At 46.9% G+C, this 22,775-nt stretch overlaps 1 protein-coding gene across 6 annotated transcripts in view; it reads left to right on the top strand.

The window, feature by feature from the left end:
* Window positions 1–21,514, top strand: part of ADAM15 (ADAM metallopeptidase domain 15) — a 309,264-nt gene extending 287,750 nt beyond the window's left edge. For 4 of the 6 annotated variants that reach the window (XR_013603849.1, XM_078671060.1, XM_078671057.1 and 1 more), the window contains 2 exons: window positions 11,872–12,002; window positions 20,859–21,514. Coding sequence is in view for 4 of the 6 variants with exons in the window: in XM_078671060.1 (XP_078527186.1) it covers window positions 11,872–12,002; window positions 20,859–20,916 (189 nt within the window). In the remaining 2 variants the exon portion in view is untranslated. The remainder of the gene's footprint in view (window positions 1–11,871; window positions 12,003–20,858) is intronic. The other 2 variants (XM_078671062.1, XM_078671061.1) reach the window with 1 other exon arrangement.
* The last annotated feature ends 1,261 nt before the right edge of the window (window positions 21,515–22,775 follow it).

The following is a 22,775-nucleotide window of genomic DNA, read 5'->3' as shown; positions in this document are numbered from 1 at the left end:
AGCCCTGCCGACTCTGTCGCGGCTCACCCTCGAAAAGAAGGAACTAAGATCACGGAGCCCTGCTGACGCTGTCGCGGGTCACCCTCGAAAAGAAGGAGCTAAGACCCCGGAGCCCTGCTGACCTCGTCGCGGCTCATCCTTGGAACTCTAAGGACCTCGCTGAACATCCTGAGCCCTGCTGACGCTGTCGGGGCTCCCCACGAACTAACAGTACCTCTGTGCCCACATGACCTCGTCGCGGCTTGAGGAGTCCTCTGGTCCGGCTGGACCATCGACGCTACCAAAGACCTGACTCGAACCGAAGTGAGTAGAACAGTCAGTACCACCTCCAACTTCCGTATCCCCCCGGCTCGAGGATTGAGAGCTGTGCGCAGGGTACGTGACGTACTGGCCTTCTACTGAGACTGTCCCGCTTCCCTATTCCTTCCAACCAAGACTTTGCGATCCATCGAGCTTTGTAAATATTGATTCCTTTTTACTGTGATAAAGAACGTGCTTACTCAAGATCCACGGTGTGGTGTCCGTTCATACGTGTGGTGTGAGATCAGTGTGTACGATCATCGAGTCCTCCCCGGCGGGGACCGCACGATACGACTCGGCAGTATTTGTGGGAGAGGCGGATTCCGGGGTGGTCGGGCGAGTACATCCTGTTCCCTGGGGTCGCCCCTTCTAACATAGTCTCTGAGGCCCCTTAAACCACATTACTTTTAAAATGTCTTAGGACTATATTAAAAACAGAGGAAGATGTGATTGTAGAAAATTACCCCCCCCTATTTAACTGCGACGCAGAATCCCAACGTAAAAACAACAAGAGCTCCCCTTCCTGATTGTGAAGGGTAAAGGTTGAGCCCATCTGAGAGTATTAGACAACCGTAGGTGGACCCCGATGATCGTGTTCACATGGGGTACTAGACGACCGGATGAGGACCCGATGATGAAGCATGCCACCCAAACCTTGTGCGGGCAAGGGCAGTAGTTGTTTGGCCAATGAGCCTGAGGAGGAACATGGTATAGTAGGTGTTCGTTTTTTGAGGTTTAGTTTATCGTCTGGGGAAGACGAGACGATCATCCTTCCCGCTCCCTCTTTTTGGAGTGAATGATGGAGACATGCAAGTCTACTCCTTTGAGTAACTTTACTCCTGGGATTTGGGAATAGCCCAAAGTAGTAGAATAATTCAAAAGTGTAAGAGTAAATTTACTAGTAGGACATCTGCACGTGTTGTGTTACCTTTATGAATAGGCCCCACTGCCTTAGTTTGGATCCTTCTCTTGGGCATTTTTTTTTCCGAACCTGGTCTGTGCCAGGGCCTCCCTCAATGTCAGCATGAAGATCAATAGTGTGTCCCTGACCTCTTCTTTGTGTTATGGTGTACTGGCTTCTTGGGCCACCCATGTGTGTCCCCTCGGTTCAGCATCCTATATATACTATGGAGGCGGTGCAGGAGCGCTGCCCATGAGGCTTTACAAGCCAGCACTTCAATCTGAATTTAAGCCTTAGAGGTGCATTCTGCTCGGCTAGCTCATAAGGGTCCTTCAGTAATGATCTGGACATGAAACTGAATATTGGAATTTCCATGGACAAAGGTAAGTTCTGGTTGTAGGAGTGTCTCAACCCACACCTGCATTAATCCTCCAGTAGCTTGAGGAAGTGGCACATATCGGTGTAGCCTCAATAAGGCCATTTCCTAATGCAATTTGACCCGTTTAAAGGACATATAGGGAATCTTTCCTCTGAATGGTGGATGCAGAGACCAGACCCTCGTGTAGGTACATTATGTACCTGACTATACTCTAGAGCATTGTACAGCCTAAGAGGATGCATATCCTTCATCTGGTGGGATGATGGGTCGAAAATTGTTTCATAATGGCCCTGTATTGTGGGCTGCCTTGTTGAAGGTCACGTGTATTTTTTCTGCACCAACTGTTCTCCTGCTTTGATGGTTTGATTGTAGTATGTCAGCGTCTTGCCCATCAGTGGTCCTCAATAGCTCCATGTGTGATAACCGCATTTGATAATAGTACATTCAGTGGATCCAGATTGGAATGTTTATGTAGTGAGCATTGTGCAAATCAGTCTTGACCTTGCTCCCCATAGGTACCGTCCAGCCCGAACTGCCAGATAAGGGCCTCTATAGAGAGGGTAACATACTAAAAAAGAACATTCAGTCATAGTTATAAGGCAATAAGAGAAAAATGTAGTAGGGGACCTTATCACTTGTAGTAATTGATGAAAGGTTGACAATACTCAAAGTCCATCAGCAATGTCTGTCTCCATCATTCAGTGTTGTGGGTGGTTCAACCCCCACAGTGCAGCTTTTTCTCGCAAACAGTAAGCTACCGCACAATGCTACTTGACTAGTCTGATCTGCTATTTGGAGTTATGTATATATATATACATTCCTTGGGCACCAATAACTGATTTGTAAAATCCTTTCTCCCCTGAATCAACCTATGAAGATTGCATTTCATTTTTAGGTCTTCATCAGCAAACACCTTTAGAGTTACAAAATATATATACATGTATAATATACTTATTTATAGGGACTTTCATCCAGCCCTCTCCAGCCATTGATTTGTGAGTCATTCACATTTTCTTCCATCCACTACAGCACACAGCATGGGGCAGTGGCTAGCCTACTTCATCCAATGTTTAACTTCACTGTGAGTGACGGCATTCTACCATGTCACTAGTAGCACATGCACACACATAGTAGTTCCCTTAGTGTCAGGGACTCCTATGGCTACAAGCGCTTTTTAAAAACGAAAACAGTATTTTTGGTTTTAGCTACAGTTTTTTTTATTTTTATTTTTTTTTTTATTTAGAATGACGAGAGCCCAGCATCTTCCTCAACAATGAAGTTTAGCAAAAACCATGACAAAACAAAAGAAAAAAAGAAATGACAAAGCCAAAAAGCTGCAGCAGACGCCAGGGCTATTAGCTTTGCCAGTCCTAGTTAAAAAAAACTCTGAATCAATCAGGATTTATAAATCACCCGATAGGGTGTCCAGGGCTTGCAGGTCACGGAGGCTTAATCGAACGGCCAGGTCTCGAGGGCCGTTTGGAATTCCGGTAGTGAGGTGATGGTCTGGAGGTGGGTGGGGAGGCTGTTCCAGGTCTTTGCTGCGATGTGGGAGAAGGAACATCTTCCACTTATGCCGAATGGCCATTTATATGTTCCAGTTTATTCTAGCATTTCACTTCTTACTTAACTATAGGCAGTATTGATAGAGATCGTAGGTCACCCGACCAACAATTTTACTATATACGTTTCGGGCCCATAAATTTCAATTCACCGTATACATTAATCAGGTGACCTTACAACTCTACTACCAGTAACCCTGATTCCTTCCTATTTTATTTCTAGCGTACCCGACTTACCAATCCACCGTTACGGGTACCTATGACCACAATGAATCAGGGAGCTAGCTGTAAAAGAAAAGGCAGGCAACACAAAATACCAACTTTATATGTCTTAATATTCATTAAATGAACACAGACTACTGGGAAGTTTTTAAAAGTTTATCTTAGAATTCAGATTCTGAGAGCATACAACTTACAACAAGAAGGCAGTCTATAATCAGAATAACGAAGAGCACATAACTATATAGAAAGAAAATTAAGGCAACCATTTATGAGTCTATAGGAAGGTAAGAACAGGGAACATGCTATACCGTTTCAGAAATGAAATTCAAGAATGAATAACTATAAATGGGCAACTAAAGTACGTATTAGAGTTTTGCTACTGGGATATACTTCAAGGGTAAAATAAAAGGTTGGAAATCCTACACATCTATAGGAGGGGGGAAATTGGAACACGCTTTAGGTCTAGCAACAATTACTTCAAGTCAGCTTGCAGGAGAAAATTATAAACCACATCTATGATTCAAAACAGTATGAAGAGAATGTGCTCTAAAAGGTAGGGAAACATAGGAAAATGCTATGGAAATAAATGCATTGACTTTTCATATAGTAGATTGCGGAAAGCATGGAAAATTAATGTATGCAAAGAAATGTCTTTTATTGAAGCAAAGACAGAAAAATAGAAGGTGCAGAATAAAGTTTCAGCACTATATATTTACCTAGAATGGTGTGAAAACCAACCCTGGCCACGGATCAGTCAAGGACAGGAAATACCCCAAGGAAGGACAGTCATCAATGGGACAGCAGGTGCAGAATGGACACCCCAGGACAGGACAGGAAAACCAGATTAGGATCAGGAAAGGACCACCAAGGAACGACCAGCACCCGCAGTTTGGAAGCAACGCCTGCGCTACACCCTCTCTGCAGCTATCGACCAGTAACCCCGATTGGGTTAGCGAACTCCCCAGCAAAGTGCTCCGCCAGCACCTAAGGTTTAGTAAAACCTTTGAGTCTATGGTCAAATTCGGACAGAGTGCTCCGCAGCGCTCTGTATTCAGTCACCTATTGAGTGCGTTGGGTCAGTGACAGGTCAGCTATTCAGACAAGTCGGACAATTTCTCTAGCTAAACCTAGGCTAGTTATACTGTTTTCGGGTCAGTGTACCACCCCCCAAATGTTGCAAGTGTCAGAATCCCCAATTTCGATTGGTCCCCAAGTAGGATAGGTTAGCACACCAATCACAATTTACGTCTACAAGCTCATATTTGCATTTTATGGGACCGCCTAGTGATTTTGGGGTTCTCACGAAAAGCTTGACAGAATACAATAGAAAATAACATTTGTATCAAGTTAGGAACAGTTTAGCTCCATTACCTCCTCGTCCTGTCTCCCCGTCCCATTCCTGATGATGTGAGCAGCTAGTCTGCTCTACAGAACCCCTACCTAGCTGAGCTGTTGGCACTTCCCCCAGGATGACGTCACCATCACGTGACTACAAAAGGGGGAAGTGCCGGAAGAAACATCCTGTTTTTTCTTTTCTGCAGTCTACGACCGCGTTCCTGGCTGTGCTGTGGAGGCTTCCTGTTATGGTGAGTCTCCGTGTTACTTTATTTTTTGTTTGCGGCGGCCTGCTCTAGCGGCCGCCTGTATTTCCTTCTATGCCGTTTCCCCCTTGTTGGGCTCCGTGTTGGGGCTTCCTTTTTTCACGCAGCTCGCGTTAGCGGCCGTCTCTGTTCTAGGGGCACTATTCTTCACGCGGCTCGCGTTAGCGGCCGTCTCTGTTCTAGGGGCACTATTATACACGCGGCTCGCGTTAGCGGCCGTTTCTGTTGTTTGTGCTTGTTGGTGCTCACCTGGCTTGGGTTGGCCTGCTCCAGCGGCCGTTCCCGGGTTTTCTCCGGTCCATTTTTTGCCCTGCTCTAGCGGGCTGGGGCTTTCTTTTGGAGTTGGGTGTCCTGCATCCTTTTAGGGGGCGATTTTGGCGGCTGGCTGGGCTTCTTATGCCGGCCCAGTTTTTTTCTCCTCCCACAGGTGTTCGGGTCCTCGGCTATTTCTGGGGTCCTTGTTGGGATGTTTTTTGTCCTTGTTTTTGCCTGTTGGGTGTGTTGTTTGGACTTTTTGGCTTCCACGATGGATTCGGATGCTTCTTCTTCTGCGGCCCCCCTGGATGCCCTGCGCCTCATGATTAATGAGGCTGTGGCTGCTGCTTTCCTGGCTAGGGACGCAGCTGGGCCTCCTCCCAAGGTGCCTCGTGTTTCTTTGGATGCGCAGGCTGATCCTGTGGATGACTTTGGTCCTGATGAGGATGAGGGTGTCCGTGGTCGTTTTGTTCAGGGTGCTGAGCTCACTGAACTGTTTGCCCATGTGAGGTCCAACTTGGGTTTTTCTCCTCCTGCGGATGCTGTTGTTGAGGATGACTTTTTTACACAGTATGTCCAGCCTGCTCCGGATTCTTTGCCTTTGCATAGTGCAGTGTGCAATGTGCTGTCTCACGAGTGGAAGGAGGTGGACAAGTCTTCTTTTCCTCGTTTCCTGTCCAGACGTTACCCTCTTGAGGGTTTTGCTGATGAGTTCCCTCAGGCTGTGAAAGTGGACAATTTAATGGCTGGCCTTTCCTCTCAGGGTTTGGTTGTTTCTGAGGACGCCCTTCCTGCGGACGCTGTGGATAAGCGTGTTGAGGGGGCGGTGAAGCGTTCCTATGCTGCTTCTAATTTCTCTGTCCGGGCGACTGCGTATTCCAACTATTTGGTTCAGTTGCTCCTTAAGGACTTCCAGTCTCTGTCTGTTCTGCTGAATGACGGCGAGGATGCCACGCCTCTTCTGTCTTTGATGGAGTTGCAGGTCCGCTACCTTTCGGACATTTCCTTTGACAATTTGGGGGCGGCGGCCGCTGCTTCTGGTGCGTCCATTGCTGCCCGTCGTCATATTTGGATGCGTTCCTGGAAGGCGGACTCTTCCCAGAAGTCGGTTCTCCTTAAATTGCCTTTTGAGGGTTCAAAGGTGTTCGGTCCTCAGCTGGAGGGCATGGTCAAGCAGTCGGCGGAGAACCGCAAGCTGGTGGCCCCGGTCCGTCCTCCTTCTCGGGGGCGTGGATTTGGTTATCGTCGCGCTTTTGGGCCTCCTGCTCGTGGCGCTTCTCAGCCCTTTCGTGGCAGGGGTCGTGGCCGGGGGGCCCCTGGAAGTGCCAAGCCCCGGGCCGCTGCCAGTGTTGCCGCCACCGCTTCCTCCTCTTCTCAATGACTGTCTGCCTTTGCCAGTGGGTGGTCGCCTCCAGTGCTTCCGCGCCCAGTGGTTGTCTGTCCCGGACGCCTGGGCGATTCAGACTGTTTCGGAGGGTTGCCGGATAGAGTTTTCCTCTCCTCCTCCTCCGGGTTTTGTACGGACTCCTCTGCCCCGTCTACCTCTAAGGCGAGATGCTTTGTTGGCCGGCGTGCGGATCCTGTTGGAGAAGAGGGCTATTGTGGAGGTGCCACCTCTGGAGAGGGGCATGGGGTGCTACTCCATTCTCTTTCTCGTTTCCAAGAAAGACACTTCGGATCTTCGGCCTGTCTTGGATCTGAAGCGGGTAAATCGCTTCGTGCTCCATCGTCCTTTCAAAATGGTGACTCTCCAGTCCATCCTGCCTCTGGTCCTTCCGGGCGGCTTCCTGGCATCCCTGGACCTGATGGATGCTTATCTTCATGTTCCTGTCCATCCGGACGACCAGTGTTTCCTCCGGTTTGCTGTGGGGAACAGGCATTTTCAGTTCCGGGTGCTCCCGTTCGGCCTTTCGTCGGCTCCCAGGGTGTTCACCAAGCTGTTGGCCCCTCTGGTGGGTATTCTTCATTCCATGGGGCTGCTGGTTTTTCCTTACTTGGATGACTGGTTGATTGTCTCTCCTTCTTTTTCGCAGGCTCTGTTGGATGTGGACCAGGTGTGTCTTCTGCTGGGGTCCTTTGGGTTCCTTATCAACCACAGGAAGTCCTCCCTGGTGCCCTCCCAGTCCCTGAAATTCCTGGGGGCTCTCTTCAGAATGGACTTGGACATGGTTTTTCTCTCGCAGGAGCGCCAGTTGACTTTGTTTCGTCACCTTTCCTGGCTTCTGTCCCAGTCCCGGGTTTCTGCCCGTCTCTGGTTGCGGAGTCAGGGGGAGATGGCGTCCACTCTGCATCTCCTTCCTTGGTCCAGGCTGCATCTCTACCCCCTGTTGCATCATGTCCTGTCTCACTGGGATCCTGCTCCTTGGACTACGAGACTCTCATCCCTGTCACTCCGGGGATTCGGGCGGATCTCCAGTGGTGGTTGTCCCCTCTGTCTCTGTCCCGGGGGTTCGATCTCCTTCCTCCTCTGTCTGTGGTCGTTTTGTCCACGGATGCCAGTGCTCTGGGATGGGGTGCCGTTCTGGGTGCCTCCAAGGCTCAGGGTCGGTGGTCCAGCTTCGAGTCCCTCCAGTCGTCGAACTGGAAGGAGCTGAGGGCGGTTTGGTTGGCTCTTCTTTGGTTCGCTCCTCTCCTTCGGGGTCGGGCGGTCTCTGTGCAGACCGACAATCAGGTGGTTCGTGCTTATGTGAATCGCCAGGGGGGCATGTGTCGTACCCTGTTTCTCCTTTCCCGGAAGATCGGCCTGTGGGCCGAATCGAATCTCTTGTCTCTGTCGGCGGTCTATCTTCCGGGGACGGAGAATGGGCCTGCGGACTCTTTGAGCCGAGTGTTCCCGTCCTCGGTGTCCATCTGTCTGTCCCCGGATCTATTCGATCTGATTGTCCTCCGGTTCGGCCTTCCTTGGCTGGATCTTTTTGCCTCGGAGGACTCCGCCCTTCTTCCCCGGTTTTGCAGCATTGTCCCCTCTCCGCTGGCGTGGGCCACCGATGCTTTCTCGATTCCTTGGTCGAGGGGTCTGCTGTTTGCCTTCCCTCCGTTTGCCTTGATTCCGAGGGTCTTCCGGAAAATTCGTTGGGATCAGGCGGAGGTTCTCCTGGTTGTTCCGGAATGGTCTCGGCGGTCTTGGTTCCCCCTTCTGCTGGCCTTTTCTGTTCGCCCTCATTGGCGGTTTCCCCTGTGTCCCTCCCCTCTGAGGGTTCCTCTTCTTGGCCTTGGCTCCCTGCGTCGCCTCCGGCTGGGGGTTTGGCACTTGAGAGGTTGAGTTTGCTGGGTTTGGGTTGCTCGTTGGAGGTTGCCCAGTGTCTTCAGCTTTCCAGGCGTCCTTCCACCTTGCGTTCTTATGCCCGGCACTGGAAGAGTTTTTCCACTTGGTGTCTGGGGAGGGGTCTCTCTCCTGACTCCTGTGTGGCCGTGAAGGTGCTTGACTTTTTGCAGGATGGTTTCGTCCTGGGGCTTGCGGTTTCTTCCCTACGGGTTCAGTGGGCTGCCATTCTTGCTTTTCGGGGTTCCTCTGTTTCCTCTGTCTCCCCGTTGGTGGCTCGCCTTCTGCGGAGTTTCTTGCTCCAGCGTCCTGTTTCTCATTCGCCTGTGCCTCCTTGGGATCTTCCCTTGGTTCTGCGGGCTTTGACGGGGCCTCCTTTCGAGCCGTTGGACTCCGTGGCCCTGAAGTTCCTTTCTGCGAAGGTTATTTTTCTCGTGGCCATTACCTCTGGGCGGAGGGTTGGTGAGATTGGTGCGCTGATGGCTTCTCCCCCCTTCTTACGCTTCTGCGCTGACAAGGTCATTCTCCGTCCGAGTCAGTTCTTTCTTCCTAAGGTGGTTTCTTCCTTTCACTGTCAGGAGGATATTGTTCTCCCAGTCTTTTTTCCGGTTCCTTCTTCTCCTGAGGAGGTGCTCCTCCATTCTTTGGATGTGTTAAAGGCTCTCAGCATCTACTTGGAGCGTACGGCTGGGTTTCGTAAAGTGGATTCCCTGTTCGTCACCTATGGCCTGTCGGGTATGGGGCTTCGCCCTTCTCTGTCCACCTTGTCTCGTTGGGTCAAGGGCGCTGTGGTTTCTGCTTACGATTCTGCCCGGTGTCCCCTGCCTTCTTCTGTTCAGGGTAGGTCGACTCGGAGTGTTTCTGCCTCCTGGGCCATGTTCAAAGGGGCCTCTTTGAGGGACATTTGCAATGCTGCCACGTGGGCTTCTCCCCACACTTTTGTTGACCATTATCGTCTGGAATTGGGGATGGCGGCCTCTGCTGCTTTTGGGGCTTCTGTCCTGTCTGCTGTACATGATTTGTGATCTGTACTTGTTTTTGTTGATTAAAATGGACCTGTTTCTTGCTTTATTCTGGTCTGTTTTTTTCTTACAATCACCGTGTGCTTGGGTATGGGCTCACATCATCAGGAATGGGACGGGGAGACAGGACGAGGAGGTAATGCCCGGTTACTCACCGGTAATACCCATTACTCCGAGTCCTGGTCTCCCCGTCCCATTCCTGAGCCCTTCCCTCCCTCCCTGGATTGGGGGTGTCTGTGGGTGATTGTCTGTGTTTCGTTCTGTTATCTTTGGTATTTCAGGATGTTTCTTCCGGCACTTCCCCCTTTTGTAGTCACGTGATGGTGACGTCATCCTGGGGGAAGTGCCAACAGCTCAGCTAGGTAGGGGTTCTGTAGAGCAGACTAGCTGCTCACATCATCAGGAATGGGACGGGGAGACCAGGACTCGGAGTAATGGGTATTACCGGTGAGTAACCGGGCATCCCTCTGGGTCAGAGGTTGTGTTCACAGGAGCATCTTGACTGTGGCTGCCAGCTGGCTGTGTTCCACTGCTCAAGGTTGCCTTCTCTCTGGCTGCGCGACATGCGCAGTAGGGACTTTCAAGATGGTTCACGTCTCACTCAGACCCCCAATATCGCGGTACATGAAAAGTAAGCGAAAACAAATTAAAACATAGAAATAAATGAATTCACTATATACCATGAATAGCTACTTTATACTCCTTAAATTGAAAAAATATACTATGGCATTATAATTAGTGCAACAGACGAGAACACGAAAGCATCTGTGCAAGCTTCACCACGCTAGGACACAAACAGCCATTTTAGAGGCAAGTACGCATGCGCACATTTTCCCACCAGAACTGCAACTACGTCACGACACGTGAGTGTGACTAACGCATGCGCAGTAGAAAATCCCCAAGCGGCGGCCATTTTAGGAACAAGGGTTATTTGTGTTAGTAAAACACATAGGCAAGCGTCACTAATATACACGCACATCCAAAATAAAAGGAAATTAGTAAGACATACAGGTTGAATTACAGGATTATAAGTTATTCGAGGTTCTTGATTTAAAGCAAGTCGCGTAATATGCGAAATCTTGCTCTATCAGTATAACATAAAACAATGGCTGCAGCTTTCTCCATCCCCACAAGAGGGCAGTATTGTTCCACATGTTCGATTCGTGTCCCTAACTTCTCTCCGCACAGATGGAAGTGCATGAAAGTTTATTACTGCGTGTGCTGAGGTTTCAGCCTTTAATCCACTGCCCCCTAGACCATCTATAACAGATTTCTCTGTAATAATAGGAATTTATGACAAAGGGGCAAGTTGATTGGTGCAGGACAGATACTTCAGGGCTGCATAAGGAATAGCAGAGCCGATAGTGTCATTCATTCCACGTTAGACTTTTCCATTGATAATCCACACTTTACAAAGAGAGCCTCCTCTCTGGTTCTCTGGGGATATATAGCACCCATCCCGGTGAAGGCCTATCCCAAATAGCGCAATCGGGCGCCTTGCCTTGTCTTCCTTTTCCCAGATGTAAATACACTTAGGTGATCACATCTGTTTAGTGCGGAGTTTACACATACCCATACCATTTTTTCCAGAAAAGTGATGATCAAAGCCCCCTTTTTTGCCACTTTTGTCCCAGCACATGATAGAAGGGCGCTTAAATGCATTACTGCAGTACAAAGGAGAGCAAGAAGCTGTTTTTATTTGCTTAAACAGGGCTTAGGCTAACATCTGTTTGATCAAAGATTCTACATGACGTGGTTGGGGTGAGGCAGTGGAAACAGTATACATGGGCTATGACAGCGTAGGATCTCTTACACAGCGGGTTCACTGATCAGAGGAGTGGACGTTTGCTGCTGGGATCGACAATTATGTTTTTGGTATGGAATCTCCAAAAAGTAAAATAACTGGGTTGCAGTGTCATGGCTGCCATCTTGTACCTCTTTCTTGTAACCAAAGTGTTAATTGTTTGGTGTGGGCGTAGGGTAGTTTGATTTGTGGAACCAGAGAAACCCTGGTACATTTCTTTGACCCCCACAGAGGAGCTCAGGGAGATGAACCAGAGAAGGAGGGCAGTGAGATGTATCACTCATCAGAGGAAGTGTTGGTCAGTGGAAGTCCTAGATGTAAGCTGGCATGACTGTAGGATGGTTGACACTAAATTGTGGGAAATTTCAATGGAGGAGCGTTCATCACGATTGATGTTGGTGCTGAAGACTCTGATTCGCGTGAAAGAAATGATTCCGTGCCACGTGAAACGTGGACAAACGGCACTAATCTGGAATTTACTGGCCTATGATCTAACATGAGTTTTAGGTTGTGAGCAACACCCTGATGGCAGTGAGTAACTTCTCCTTATTTTTATTACACAGCCTCAAGTTCTTGCAAAACCGCCTCCGCCACCGAAGAAGGCTCTCCCCTTGGGTCCCACTTTCCAGACAGATGGAGAGTTGCCCTCTTCGGTTCCCTCGTACCATCCGCCAGTCATGGCTTTCCCTTCCAGGTGGGTACTTGTCATTCAAGAAGCCAAATAACCCTGAAAGTCTATGTGGTAAGCATCAGTGATAAAACAACATTTGCAATCCAGAAATGTGAACCAACCATGTGGCAGATGACTGATGGTTTTGGTATATGAAATTTCAGTGAGGAACACTCAGAGGAACTGTCAAGGCTTCTCGTTACGACTGCCTGTATGGTGTCCATTTCACTAGACGCCACCTGTTCATAAATATGTTTGAGAAAGTCTTGTGGGTTCAGCCTGCGCTTCCTGCACATAGGGATGGCCCTATTACGTTGAATTGGTAATTAAAGGGTGTAAAGTCTGCACCACTGATGATTACAACATCTGATAGTCTTTTAGCTGCAGATTCATTACCTTTTAATTTCTCAGGCGTCAGGCTGGATCTGGACATTTTTGCTTGAGCATTACCCCTTGCACACGCTGTCATGTGGCTTCATTCAGCTCCGCGTGACGTAGTCGGCCATGTTAGCATTGGTTATGACGTTGTGGTCACCTATATAGGCGCCACCCAGATGCGCAGACGTCAGTTCTTTTCTTTCCGTGCCAGTTAAGCGCCGACCCGGAGTAGAGCTACCCCTCAGATGCTTTTGAGAGGCTTTTTTCGACTTCATTTTTTTCCATCATGTGCGAGGAAGTCGTCAAGGAAAACAGGATTTAAGCTGTGCTGTTCCTATCACCGCATGATGTCGGTAACCGACCCCCACCTCGTCTGTCTCTGGTGACTCGAGTGCGACCACGACTCAGTTGTGCTCGGGCTGCCAGGCTATGGCTCTGAAGGCCTTGCGGGAGCGGGCTATGAAGCTCCCTGCGGCCCGGCAGTCGACCCCATCCAACGAGACTCCACGGAGGTCATGGTCCTGATCGAAGATGAGGAGGTCGCAAGACAGAGCCCTAAGTCGTCTCTGTCCCACTCGAGGTCATCGGGACACTCTGGGAAGAGACACAAGTGTGTTAACGCAGATTAACAAGTTACTTACATTCGGTAACGCATTATCTGGTAGAGACTCTATCTAGCTGCAGATTCTTTACAGGCCCACCCATGCCTCCCTGCTTTGCGGACTAATTTTTTTAGGGATAGGGTTACTCCCCTTTTCGGGGCCCTAGTTTTGCACACGTTTAAGTCAGTTACTTCATGGCTCTGAGCTTCTGGCGTGGAAAAAACTAAAAGTACTGACGTCTGTGTGCCTGGGTGGTGCCTATATAGGTGACCGCAACATCATAACTGACACTAACGACGCCATCGACGTTACGCAGAGCGGAATGGAGACACCCGACGGCAGGCGGAAGGGGTATTGCTCGAGCAAAAGTTTCTGGATCAGCCTGACGCCTGGGAAATTCAAAGGTAAGGAATCTCCCTCATATTCTGACTGATAAGAGTTCTAGGACACTGGACTCGTATGGGAAGCATATCTTTTCTTCCATCAGCGCTACCCTATGTTCTATTAACACGTCCTCTGTACTTGGACGTTTTTCTTATGCCCTGTGGGATTCCTTGGCACGGCTATTGCCCTTGCTCCCGTAAGTTCTTCAAGATGAACTGACTCAATTGATTTCAGACTGGCAGCAGGTGGTCCTTCCTTACAGTGGGCTGAACTGCTCATTACTTGGTACTCCGGTACCTTTGGTCCCACTTTTGTTTTCACTATTTGCTGCTATTGCTTCCTACCATGTGCTGATATGAGTTCTATTCCCCCCCTATTGTTCTGGGAATATTCTTTCCCCTGAGGGTTTTCTGACGCAAAGATTTCTTTGTGATGTTTTTCTTCTTCTTGGTTTCCTCTTATACAGCATTGAGGTGCCCCCTCTTTTTTTCAGGTGGCTTATTTTCTCCTGTGGGATTGAGGCTGTGTCTGTCTGAGCAGATGCCTTTCGCACTAATCATCTTATATTTATTTCAGTTATTTCAGTGAGTTTTTGTTTGTCAGGAATGCTCTTCTTCATGGTGTTTCCTTCAGGCACACGTTCCATTTTCATTCCTGTTGCACTACGTTCCATTCTTAGGGTGGCCATCTTTCCTCTTTTTCCTCGAGTTAAAAGAGTTAAAAGAGGGGAGTTCCTGAGAAGCAGAAGCTCGGTTTTGTTTCCATTGAGCTTTAGGCAAGAGAGTTCCATCCATTTGGCAACCTCCTCAAGACAGCTTTCTAGGTTGCTTGGTGACTTTTCGGGGTGGTTTAACGCAGAGTCATCGGCGTAGGTAATGATTTTTATGCCAAATGGACAGACAAACTCTGCCAAGGGACTCATGTAAATATTGAATAGTGTGGGGCTCAGGGAAGAGCCCTGAGGCACACCACAGCTGAGGGGCATCTGTTTGGAGACAGCATTGCCTTCAAAGACCTGGAAGGATCGTTCACTTAGGAAGGATTGTATCCAAACAATGGCATTGCCTGACACACCCAGGTTCACAAGTCTCAGAATCAACGTGTCGTGGTTTACAGTGTCAAGTGCGGCACTGAGGTCGAGAAGAATGATTGCCGTGGAACCTCCATGATCCAAGATCCTCCTTGCTTCCTCCGTTACTGCAAGGAGGGCGGGTTCGGTCCCAATTAGGGGACGGAACCCAGTTTGTAAAAGATGGAGAAGGTTGTTGGTTTCTAGAAACTCTACCAGCACTGAGTTGACATATTTTTCCTAAATCTGACTCAACCAGGGAAGGAGGGAGATGGGGCGGTAGTTCCTCAGGTTGTTCTGGTCAAGATTGGGCTTTTTCAAGAGAGCCTTTACCATAGCACATTTCCATGCCGTGGAGACCACACCAAAGGAAATTGAGGCGTTCAGCAGGTCGAGAACAGTTGGTAGGATGTTTGCTATGACTGGTAACAAGGAACTGGGGGCGCTGACTCTAAGGGTGAGCCCGACTGTACCCGGTGCATGATGGAGTCTAAAGTTGCGAGGTCCAGGGGGGAGCAGCCCCAATGTGGCTTGAGTTCCGCATCCTGTACAATTAGTGGGGCCCAGAGTTAATTCAGACTAGTTAGAAGTAAAGGTGGACTATATATTTTGTATTTCCTGGTGGAAGAACTCCACCAGGTTGTTAAAACGGGCTAGAGCATCGTCCGTGGTCGATTGCTTCTTGGGCTGTTTTGAAAGGGATTTGGCGATCCGAAAGATTTCCTTGGGAGAGTTAAAAGTTGCATTGATTTTTTTCCTCATAAAAGGCGGACGTCTTTGCTCTGCATTTTTTGTGGGTGTGCCTCATGGGGAGCACATCGTCTAAGGAGCACTGGATCCAGCAATTACATTTCTCATTGGCTAAGATAGGGTTAGAGTCCCTGTTAGGTCTGGAAGTTTCGAAGGCTGAGATCCATAGTTCTCTGGGAAGCTTGGACCAGTTGCATTCCCGGCGTGAGGTTGAATTGGAGGGAAGAGTGTAGTCCGGGATTTCCCAGGTCAAGGGAATCAGGAAGTGGTCAGACCAGGGAAGCGGGGTCCGTACTCCTGATGTAAGATCGATGCAGTTGCTAAAAACGGGGTCAAGAAAGTGGCCTTTAATGTGGGTGGGTTTGGATACTAACTGCTTTAGCTGAAGTGCGGAGAGGCTCATGGTCAATTAATTAGTGGTATGATCAGAGGTGTTGTCTAGGTGAATATTAAGATCCCCCAATACTGTGAAGTTGGATGGCGAGCAGGCTAGATTAGGGATGGTTAGCGGGAGGGTATTAAGGAATTGACATAGGGCCCGAGGTGGGCGGAATATTAGTAACCCAGAGAAGGTCTTTTGCATTTTTATTTTTGCCCTGTGGTGGGAAACCCCTCCCTTCCTTTATATTGACGGTGTATCCTATTCTCGGCAAACGGCTCAGTTTACTTTATCTGTAGTGCTTGGTCCTCTCCTCGGAGTGGCTGCAAGTTATATTCAGATAACCTTATCTTTTCTCCCTGAGATTCCTCAGTCTTTCCTCTCTGGGATTATTTTCTTTCCCTGTGGCCTGCCACAGTTTCTGTACCATGCCTTGGACCATTTTTGTTGGTTCCTACATAGGTCGACTCTCATTACTTGTCAGCGGCTGGGCATATCTGCGAATGTTTGTTGGCTTAGTTCGCAGACCCACCTCCGGGTGTTATGGCTTTGGTATCTAATTCACAAGGGAAGGAAACTGTGGCTAAATGTCTCTATCAGATAGATAAGTTACTCACCATCGGTAACGCTGTATCTGGTAGAAACAAGGTCTAGCCTCAGATTCCTTACCACCCATCCCTTCCTTCCCGCTCTGCGAATTTCCTCAAGTATGAGGTACTCAGTTCCATGGCTCTGGTTTTACCCCACCAGGGAACTTCCTCAAGTATGAAGTTTTCCTTTCCATGGACTTGGTTTCCGCACCAGCGTTTTTTCGCTGTCTGATTATGGCTCTGGGTTTTACCGGTGCTGGTGGTTCCTTAGTGTTCCGCTTCCAATGATTCTTGGCTGGGTGGTCTTCGGTCCAAGTTTCTACCAGCGCTGTTTATTTCCTGCTGTCCTGATTTGACAATAAGGTTGCTTATTGGTATAAAAAAAGGAAATATATCATGATACTAAACACCAAATGTGTTTCTTTCCCATTTCTTTGGAAGATATTTATCTTCTTTGACATACTGTTTCGATGGCCAGTTTCTGTAGTAGCTCCGTGTTCTGACACGGATGTGTTCACAGAAGAAACTGACATCAAAGCATCAGTGGTGACTTATGTTAACTCTGTTGACGTCATGTCCGGAGACGACGTCAGTGCGGAGTCGCACGGCGCCCTCCACCGGCATGCAGAGGTATTGCTGAGAAAGTTTTCCGGATCCAGTCTGGCATCTGGAGGGGAATTCACAAGGTAAGGAATCTGCGGCTAGACTATGTCTCTACTAGATACAGCATTACCAAAGGCAAGTAACTTATCCTTCTTGTATAAAATCTACATTCTGTAATTATTATTTAAGGATTCATATGTCTAGTTTAATTGTAATGATGGGCTTAGAATTGGGCTTAAGCGGGGTATTGTAAGGAGCTTATAGTCAGATCATATATTCTGCATATCGTTCAGTTTCCAGTCCTGAAAATTGGCTCAAAACAGAAATCTGGCTCCTACTCAGTCATGGTACAAAAAAGAGTTATGCTTTTACTAAAACATTTATGTACTGCCTAGAGTAATTAAGCCTTCTGAACGATGAGATATTTAAACACACCAGAGTGCCAAAGCATTGACCGTGCGCTTAAAGAAAGTAGTGCAAATAAAAAGTTCTGAAGATGATTCGCAACATTGTAGGCAGCTCAGAAGACTTCAAATGGTCTCTGCGTCCACAAGACGTGGGGCGATGCAGTTCTAGTTCATAGTAAATGTATGTCTTGGTATGCACAGTTTCCATGAACTTTAAATTCGTATCTCTTCTGTTAGGAGTCACTATTTGGTATAAAAAGAGAGCCTCATTTATCCACCGAAGATTTCAGTTGTTTACCTTTATGGTGCAAGATGTGACCCACGGATTATTCTTTAGTCCGGGTTTATTGAATCTACAAAATAATTTTATAAGACCAGTACTTGTAAAAGGCACAATTGAAACATATTTGGAAGCTGTTAACGATTGTGTTATACCCTCGATCGGTAAACACATGCTAGCGTTTGAAGATTTTTTTTCATAATTTTTAACGGTGTAAATGGTGGATAAGTGTTTTACTTTTTGTATAATGAAATATGAAAAGGATAGTTTAAATGTGACCATGAAATAATGGCAATACATAAGTATTTCTATTGTGTTGAAGTTTCATGAAATGATGGATGAATGCTTATTAGAAGAAATGGCGTCTCTATGGTTTAAATTTAAAAAAAAATAGTATAAACTGCCAGTTTTTGACAGCTTATATGTCCGAATGGTTATTGTGGATGTATGACATTACAACGCATGCATTTACATCGCATGCCTTTACAACATAAGCATTTCAACGCAGTCCATTACAACGCATAGTGCTTTGGGGTGCTGGATAGTGAATAGTTTAATTTACTATTCCAACTCCAGTCCCCGTGGACTCTAGGGAAGGTTATTGGATAGTAAATTAACCTATTCCCTATCCTAGAGCGCCCCCCAGAGCAATGCGTTGTAATAGTTTGCGTTGTAAAAGTTGCGTTGTAAAGGTAGTGCGTTGTAAAAGTTTCGTTGTAAAGGCTGTTCACCGGTTATTGTTTGCCCTCAGCAGGCAGTAAACAGCCCATGCTCTGCAACTGCAAAAAATGTTGCAAAAGATATGTTCATGCTTTGGCAAATCGCAAGGGAGGGGGTCGTCTGTTTGTGTTCCTTTTTCACTTGTGAATCACAAGGTGTTTCAGTGTGTGCTTTGTGATTCTAAATTGTAATATATAATCAGAGAGCTCTTTTGTTCCTTGTGAATTCTCATTTGCAATCACAAATTCAGTCACACTGCCTTTGCAAATGCTAATTGTTTAGAGAATAAGACCCGTGCTCACGCGGACATCAAAGCATCAGACACAAAAGTAACCCTTAAGGCTACACAGTTTGTATAGGCACAGACCTCTTGAGTATGAAGCTCAAAGCCACAAAGGAGGATTTTTCTCTGCATCAATATAAACAAAAACCGTACATATATTTACATCTATTTGCATGTAATTCAAATACCGTGGATATAATGATTCCTTTGTTGTCATGAACCGGTTTTGTCTTACTGCTTTGACAAATTCGTGTTGTCCCATAACAACAGTTATTTCAAGGTGGTACTCTGAGTACAAGAAATCCCAAAATGTTATTTACATCTGTTTGTATAGGCTGATGTCTAGAATCTTAAGGTTACTCATAGCAAGAAATTAATATTATATATGGGGTGAAGTACCCTCTGGCATCCATTATAAGGATATTGCAAATCACCAGAGAGTTCCGTGACCATGTAAAGGAATGCTGCTGCCTCTGGCCTCGTTCCTTCATACGGTCATCGAATTCCAAGGTGTCTTGCAATTACTTTAAAATGTACAACAGAAGGTATCTTATTCCTTATAATACATGACATACACTCACTCTTTTGGTAAACTGTGTAAATCCTTGGTGTCTTGTTCTTTTTATATTAGAGTCATTGTATGGTAGTAGATGTGAAGAATAAAGGCAGAATCTAGTACGAAATTCAACACATCAAAAAGCAGTTAGCAATGTGTTGCAGAAAAGGAAATTACAATTAGTTTAATGTAATTCAGATTGTAAAAAAGGCAAGGCACAATGCAGAGGGATTCTGTTTTTCTAGTAATGACCATCAGTGTGCAAAAATAAACATGTTGCCAGAAATATCTCATTTCTGCTCATCACAGTTTCGTTTGGAAAAACAGATCAAAAGAATAAAAAGCTAATTTTCTCTGCTCTGCTCAAGTTGCAGCCGTAATGATGCTCGTGACCTGTCTTTTACCCTGGCGCTGGCTTTGGCAACAGGAATTATGACATAACAACTCATCTGTAATAACCTATTACTGTTGAACAGCTATGTCATTTTGGCATTAAGAGGTGAGGACAGACAAAAGAAGTCGTCTGCAATAAGGAAATTAGAGAAGGGCTTTTATACTGGGATTGCTGGCTCCCATGTATTATATAGAAATGTAGTGGAACTATGATACCCTAAATAAAAGCTCTCTCATGGACATACAACTGGAGACTAGCTCTAAAACATAACTTGGGTACACAGAAAAGGGAAGTTACATTTTAATACAAAAAGTTAGCACATACGGGGCTACGTGTGTGCAAATGTTGTGACTCACGCTATTTTATTAGTTTGAAGGTTCTCTTGTTCCTAAGTTTCCAACCATGACAACATTATTACTTGTTGATGAATGACATTTTCCACAGGATCTGGTGAATCTCCTTATTTTTGTAGTGTTATTGAATCCTTTCGTACAGATGTGTGTTAAAATGACAAAAGAGCAGGATAATGCAATCACAGAATGTATCACATAATGCCACATAATTTGTAATTTCTTTAGTGAACCTGCTGCACAATTCGGCCCTCCACTGTTGTATAATTCCAGTGTCTCTGATATAGTACATACACTCTACACCTGCTCCTACACGTTACAATACCGTTAATCTATGATGACTTTTCTTTGTAATACGCGTATTTTTAGATAGCTGGGCTGTCTGAGGATGCACAGGGCCAGGCCTCGGGTAGTAGGAGATCCCTCAGGTTAGACTGCTTAAAGCCTCAGACAGAAGAACTATCTTAAGCTATACAGGCCAGTGGCTCAGACAGCGGGAAAATATCTCCTGGTACATCGCTCAGGCCCTCGACCAGCAGACTACTCCTCATGTTAGGCAAGTCCTGGCTCACATAGCCAACTACTTCTCTGGCTATATAGTTCCAGCCTTCAGACAGACGTATTCCTCATGCTAATCAGTGCAGGCTTCAGACATTAGAGCTATAAACATGCCTTACTGAAAATAAGGAGTACACAGGGAGCGGTGTGGGGCAGCAGCCAGAGCGGCTGACTCCGTGGTGCAGGGCTCACGGTTTGCTCGCCGGCAGCAGCTCAGCATCAAGTGACTCCAAGCAATAGCTCACTTAATCTCCTCGACGGCCCCCAGAGCCTTGAAACCCTTAGGGGTGATATGTTTGCGCTTTACAAATATGGATTATTGTATTATTATACATCTTAGAGTTAGTGCAGCCTTGCACAGGGTTTCCCATCAGGGTACGCAGCCCTTATGTCTGCAAAAGAAGAACTATCTCTTGTCTCCAAGCTTAGCAGATAATCTTCTCCTGCTGATACATTAACTGTGAGTGCATCTGTTGTACCACTTGTTGAGCAGTGCTTGTCACCAGACTGTTCTCTGTGAGCACAAGGGCCATCTGGTGGCCTCTATCTGATTGATGTTCTTGTTTCTTTCCTGCAGACCTGCCCCGCCGCCACCCGCTGCCTTGTCTGAAGATCCACATGTACAGATGACATAACTGCACTGCTTTCATGTGGCATAAGCTACGCAGCTTTGCCCGTCTAGGCTGTGATTCTCTGCCACCAGATCCTCTCCTCACCCTCTTCTCCAAGACTGTGTGGATGTGTAGGAGAGGGTAACCAGACTGACAACCGCTGGCCAGTGCTTGGTGAGACACTACGCTACACATATGGGACATGCCGCTGGAAAATGGGTGCCCAAGGTACATCTCTGCCCTGCTCCAGCCTCGTGTCACTCAAGGGTGGTGGTTTCGGCCAAGAGAACGTGCCATGGCCGAACGCAAGAGATGGACCAGTCGTGAAGAAGGAAGGACTCGGCCAACCAGCAATTTCTCAGTGCCATTTCTGCTCTGCTGGGATTCGGGGCTTGGAAATTTAGCAGCTGCTTGGGGCCAGCTTTACCAGTTGAAGCCAGGCCTTTTCCAGATGCATGTTGACTTTTTGGTTGGAAGGACACACAAAGCAGCTTTCGATCATGCCAGAAAGTATATTTTATTTGTGAATAGGATCTGAAACGTTGTATATATTTTTTATTGGCCTGCGACAGGATGCAGGAATTTCTGGCTGTCAAAGTTAAACTTTCATCTGGTAAATTTACACTAGAAATTAATGTCTCCTTCTTTCAAAACACAAGTGCATGTATTGGGATTCTTAACATCCATTGACATGAGAAGCAAACACCCAATAGTATGAGGTTCCTTTCTGACACCCAAGGGAGCGTGGTAGCTGGGATCCGTTGGCTAGGCTTGCAGGCACCATTTAAAGCAGGTTTGCTGGAACCTATTACTGTTGGTGTGTGGAGCTGACTCCTTTGGGATTGGATATCTAGCACAAGTTTCCATGGGTCGCTAATGCACATGACAGCGAGGCTGTGGAGTCATTGGTTGCAATTGCTGACACCTATTAGGGCGGGGATGCTGACACATGCTGGTAAGGGTTTCTGGCACCAAGTAGGGTTGTTTGATGTACTCCACTCGGGTGATTTGTAGGCAGTAATTCACAAAGACCATTGGCTTGCATTGTGAAACACATGAAGATGGTGTTGTGACATCCCAGAAGGTGTTGTTGGCTACCTGTCAAGTATTTTGCTGCCGTAAGACAATTATTGATAGAAAGAACAGTGCTGGGTAGTGAACGCCTTTGAAGAAGGGTAGGTTGCAGTCTACACTAAAGATCCTATAGCGCCGTTGAAGATTGTTGTAACGTATAAATTTCGAGACAGGATTTTCTGACCCATCAACTTTATTCCATATTGATGAAGAGTACATGTACCATCCGCAAGTTGTAGGCCGAAAAAAACTTGTTTTACCAAAGGCTGTGTTTCAGCAAGAGAGACTGTGTTTCAGCAAGATTTTAAATAATAGGTTAAAAAGTGGAAGGATTTCTCAAAACATCCAGCTACTTGACTTGGCTGTCAATTCTGTTACAACCGGGCCAGCTACAAACATTCCACTTGACTTGCATAATCTACTCCTTTCTTAGCTAAACTCAATGGCTCCTATCCTCTGCCACCACATGGCTTCATACTACCTTCACCACACGTAAAGGACCCATGAAAACAGGTAGTAGCTTTCGTACCTTGCAAGGACTCCTCGCCGTTGCTTAATTCCCACATCCAACATCAAGTATCCAGGTCCAACTATTTTATCAAAATGCCATTGCAACTGACATTGTTTTCCATACGACCACTCTGCCACACCTGCTACTGTCAACCACTTATCTTATGAATCAACCTAAGAAACATGAAACTCTTTTGGGTTCAAGGACACTTCTTCACTCAAATTTTCAGAATATTTGCCATTGTTTAATAACACCTGCGCTATTCCCTACTCCACTCTTCTTTGTCATAGTAGTGTCA

Source organism: Lissotriton helveticus, chromosome 12 (genome assembly GCF_964261635.1).
Source record: "Lissotriton helveticus chromosome 12, aLisHel1.1, whole genome shotgun sequence".
Lineage (NCBI taxonomy): Eukaryota > Metazoa > Chordata > Amphibia > Caudata > Salamandridae > Lissotriton > Lissotriton helveticus.
The sequence above is the reverse complement of the archived record's forward strand: the minus strand, read 5'-3'. Positions and strand labels throughout refer to the sequence as shown.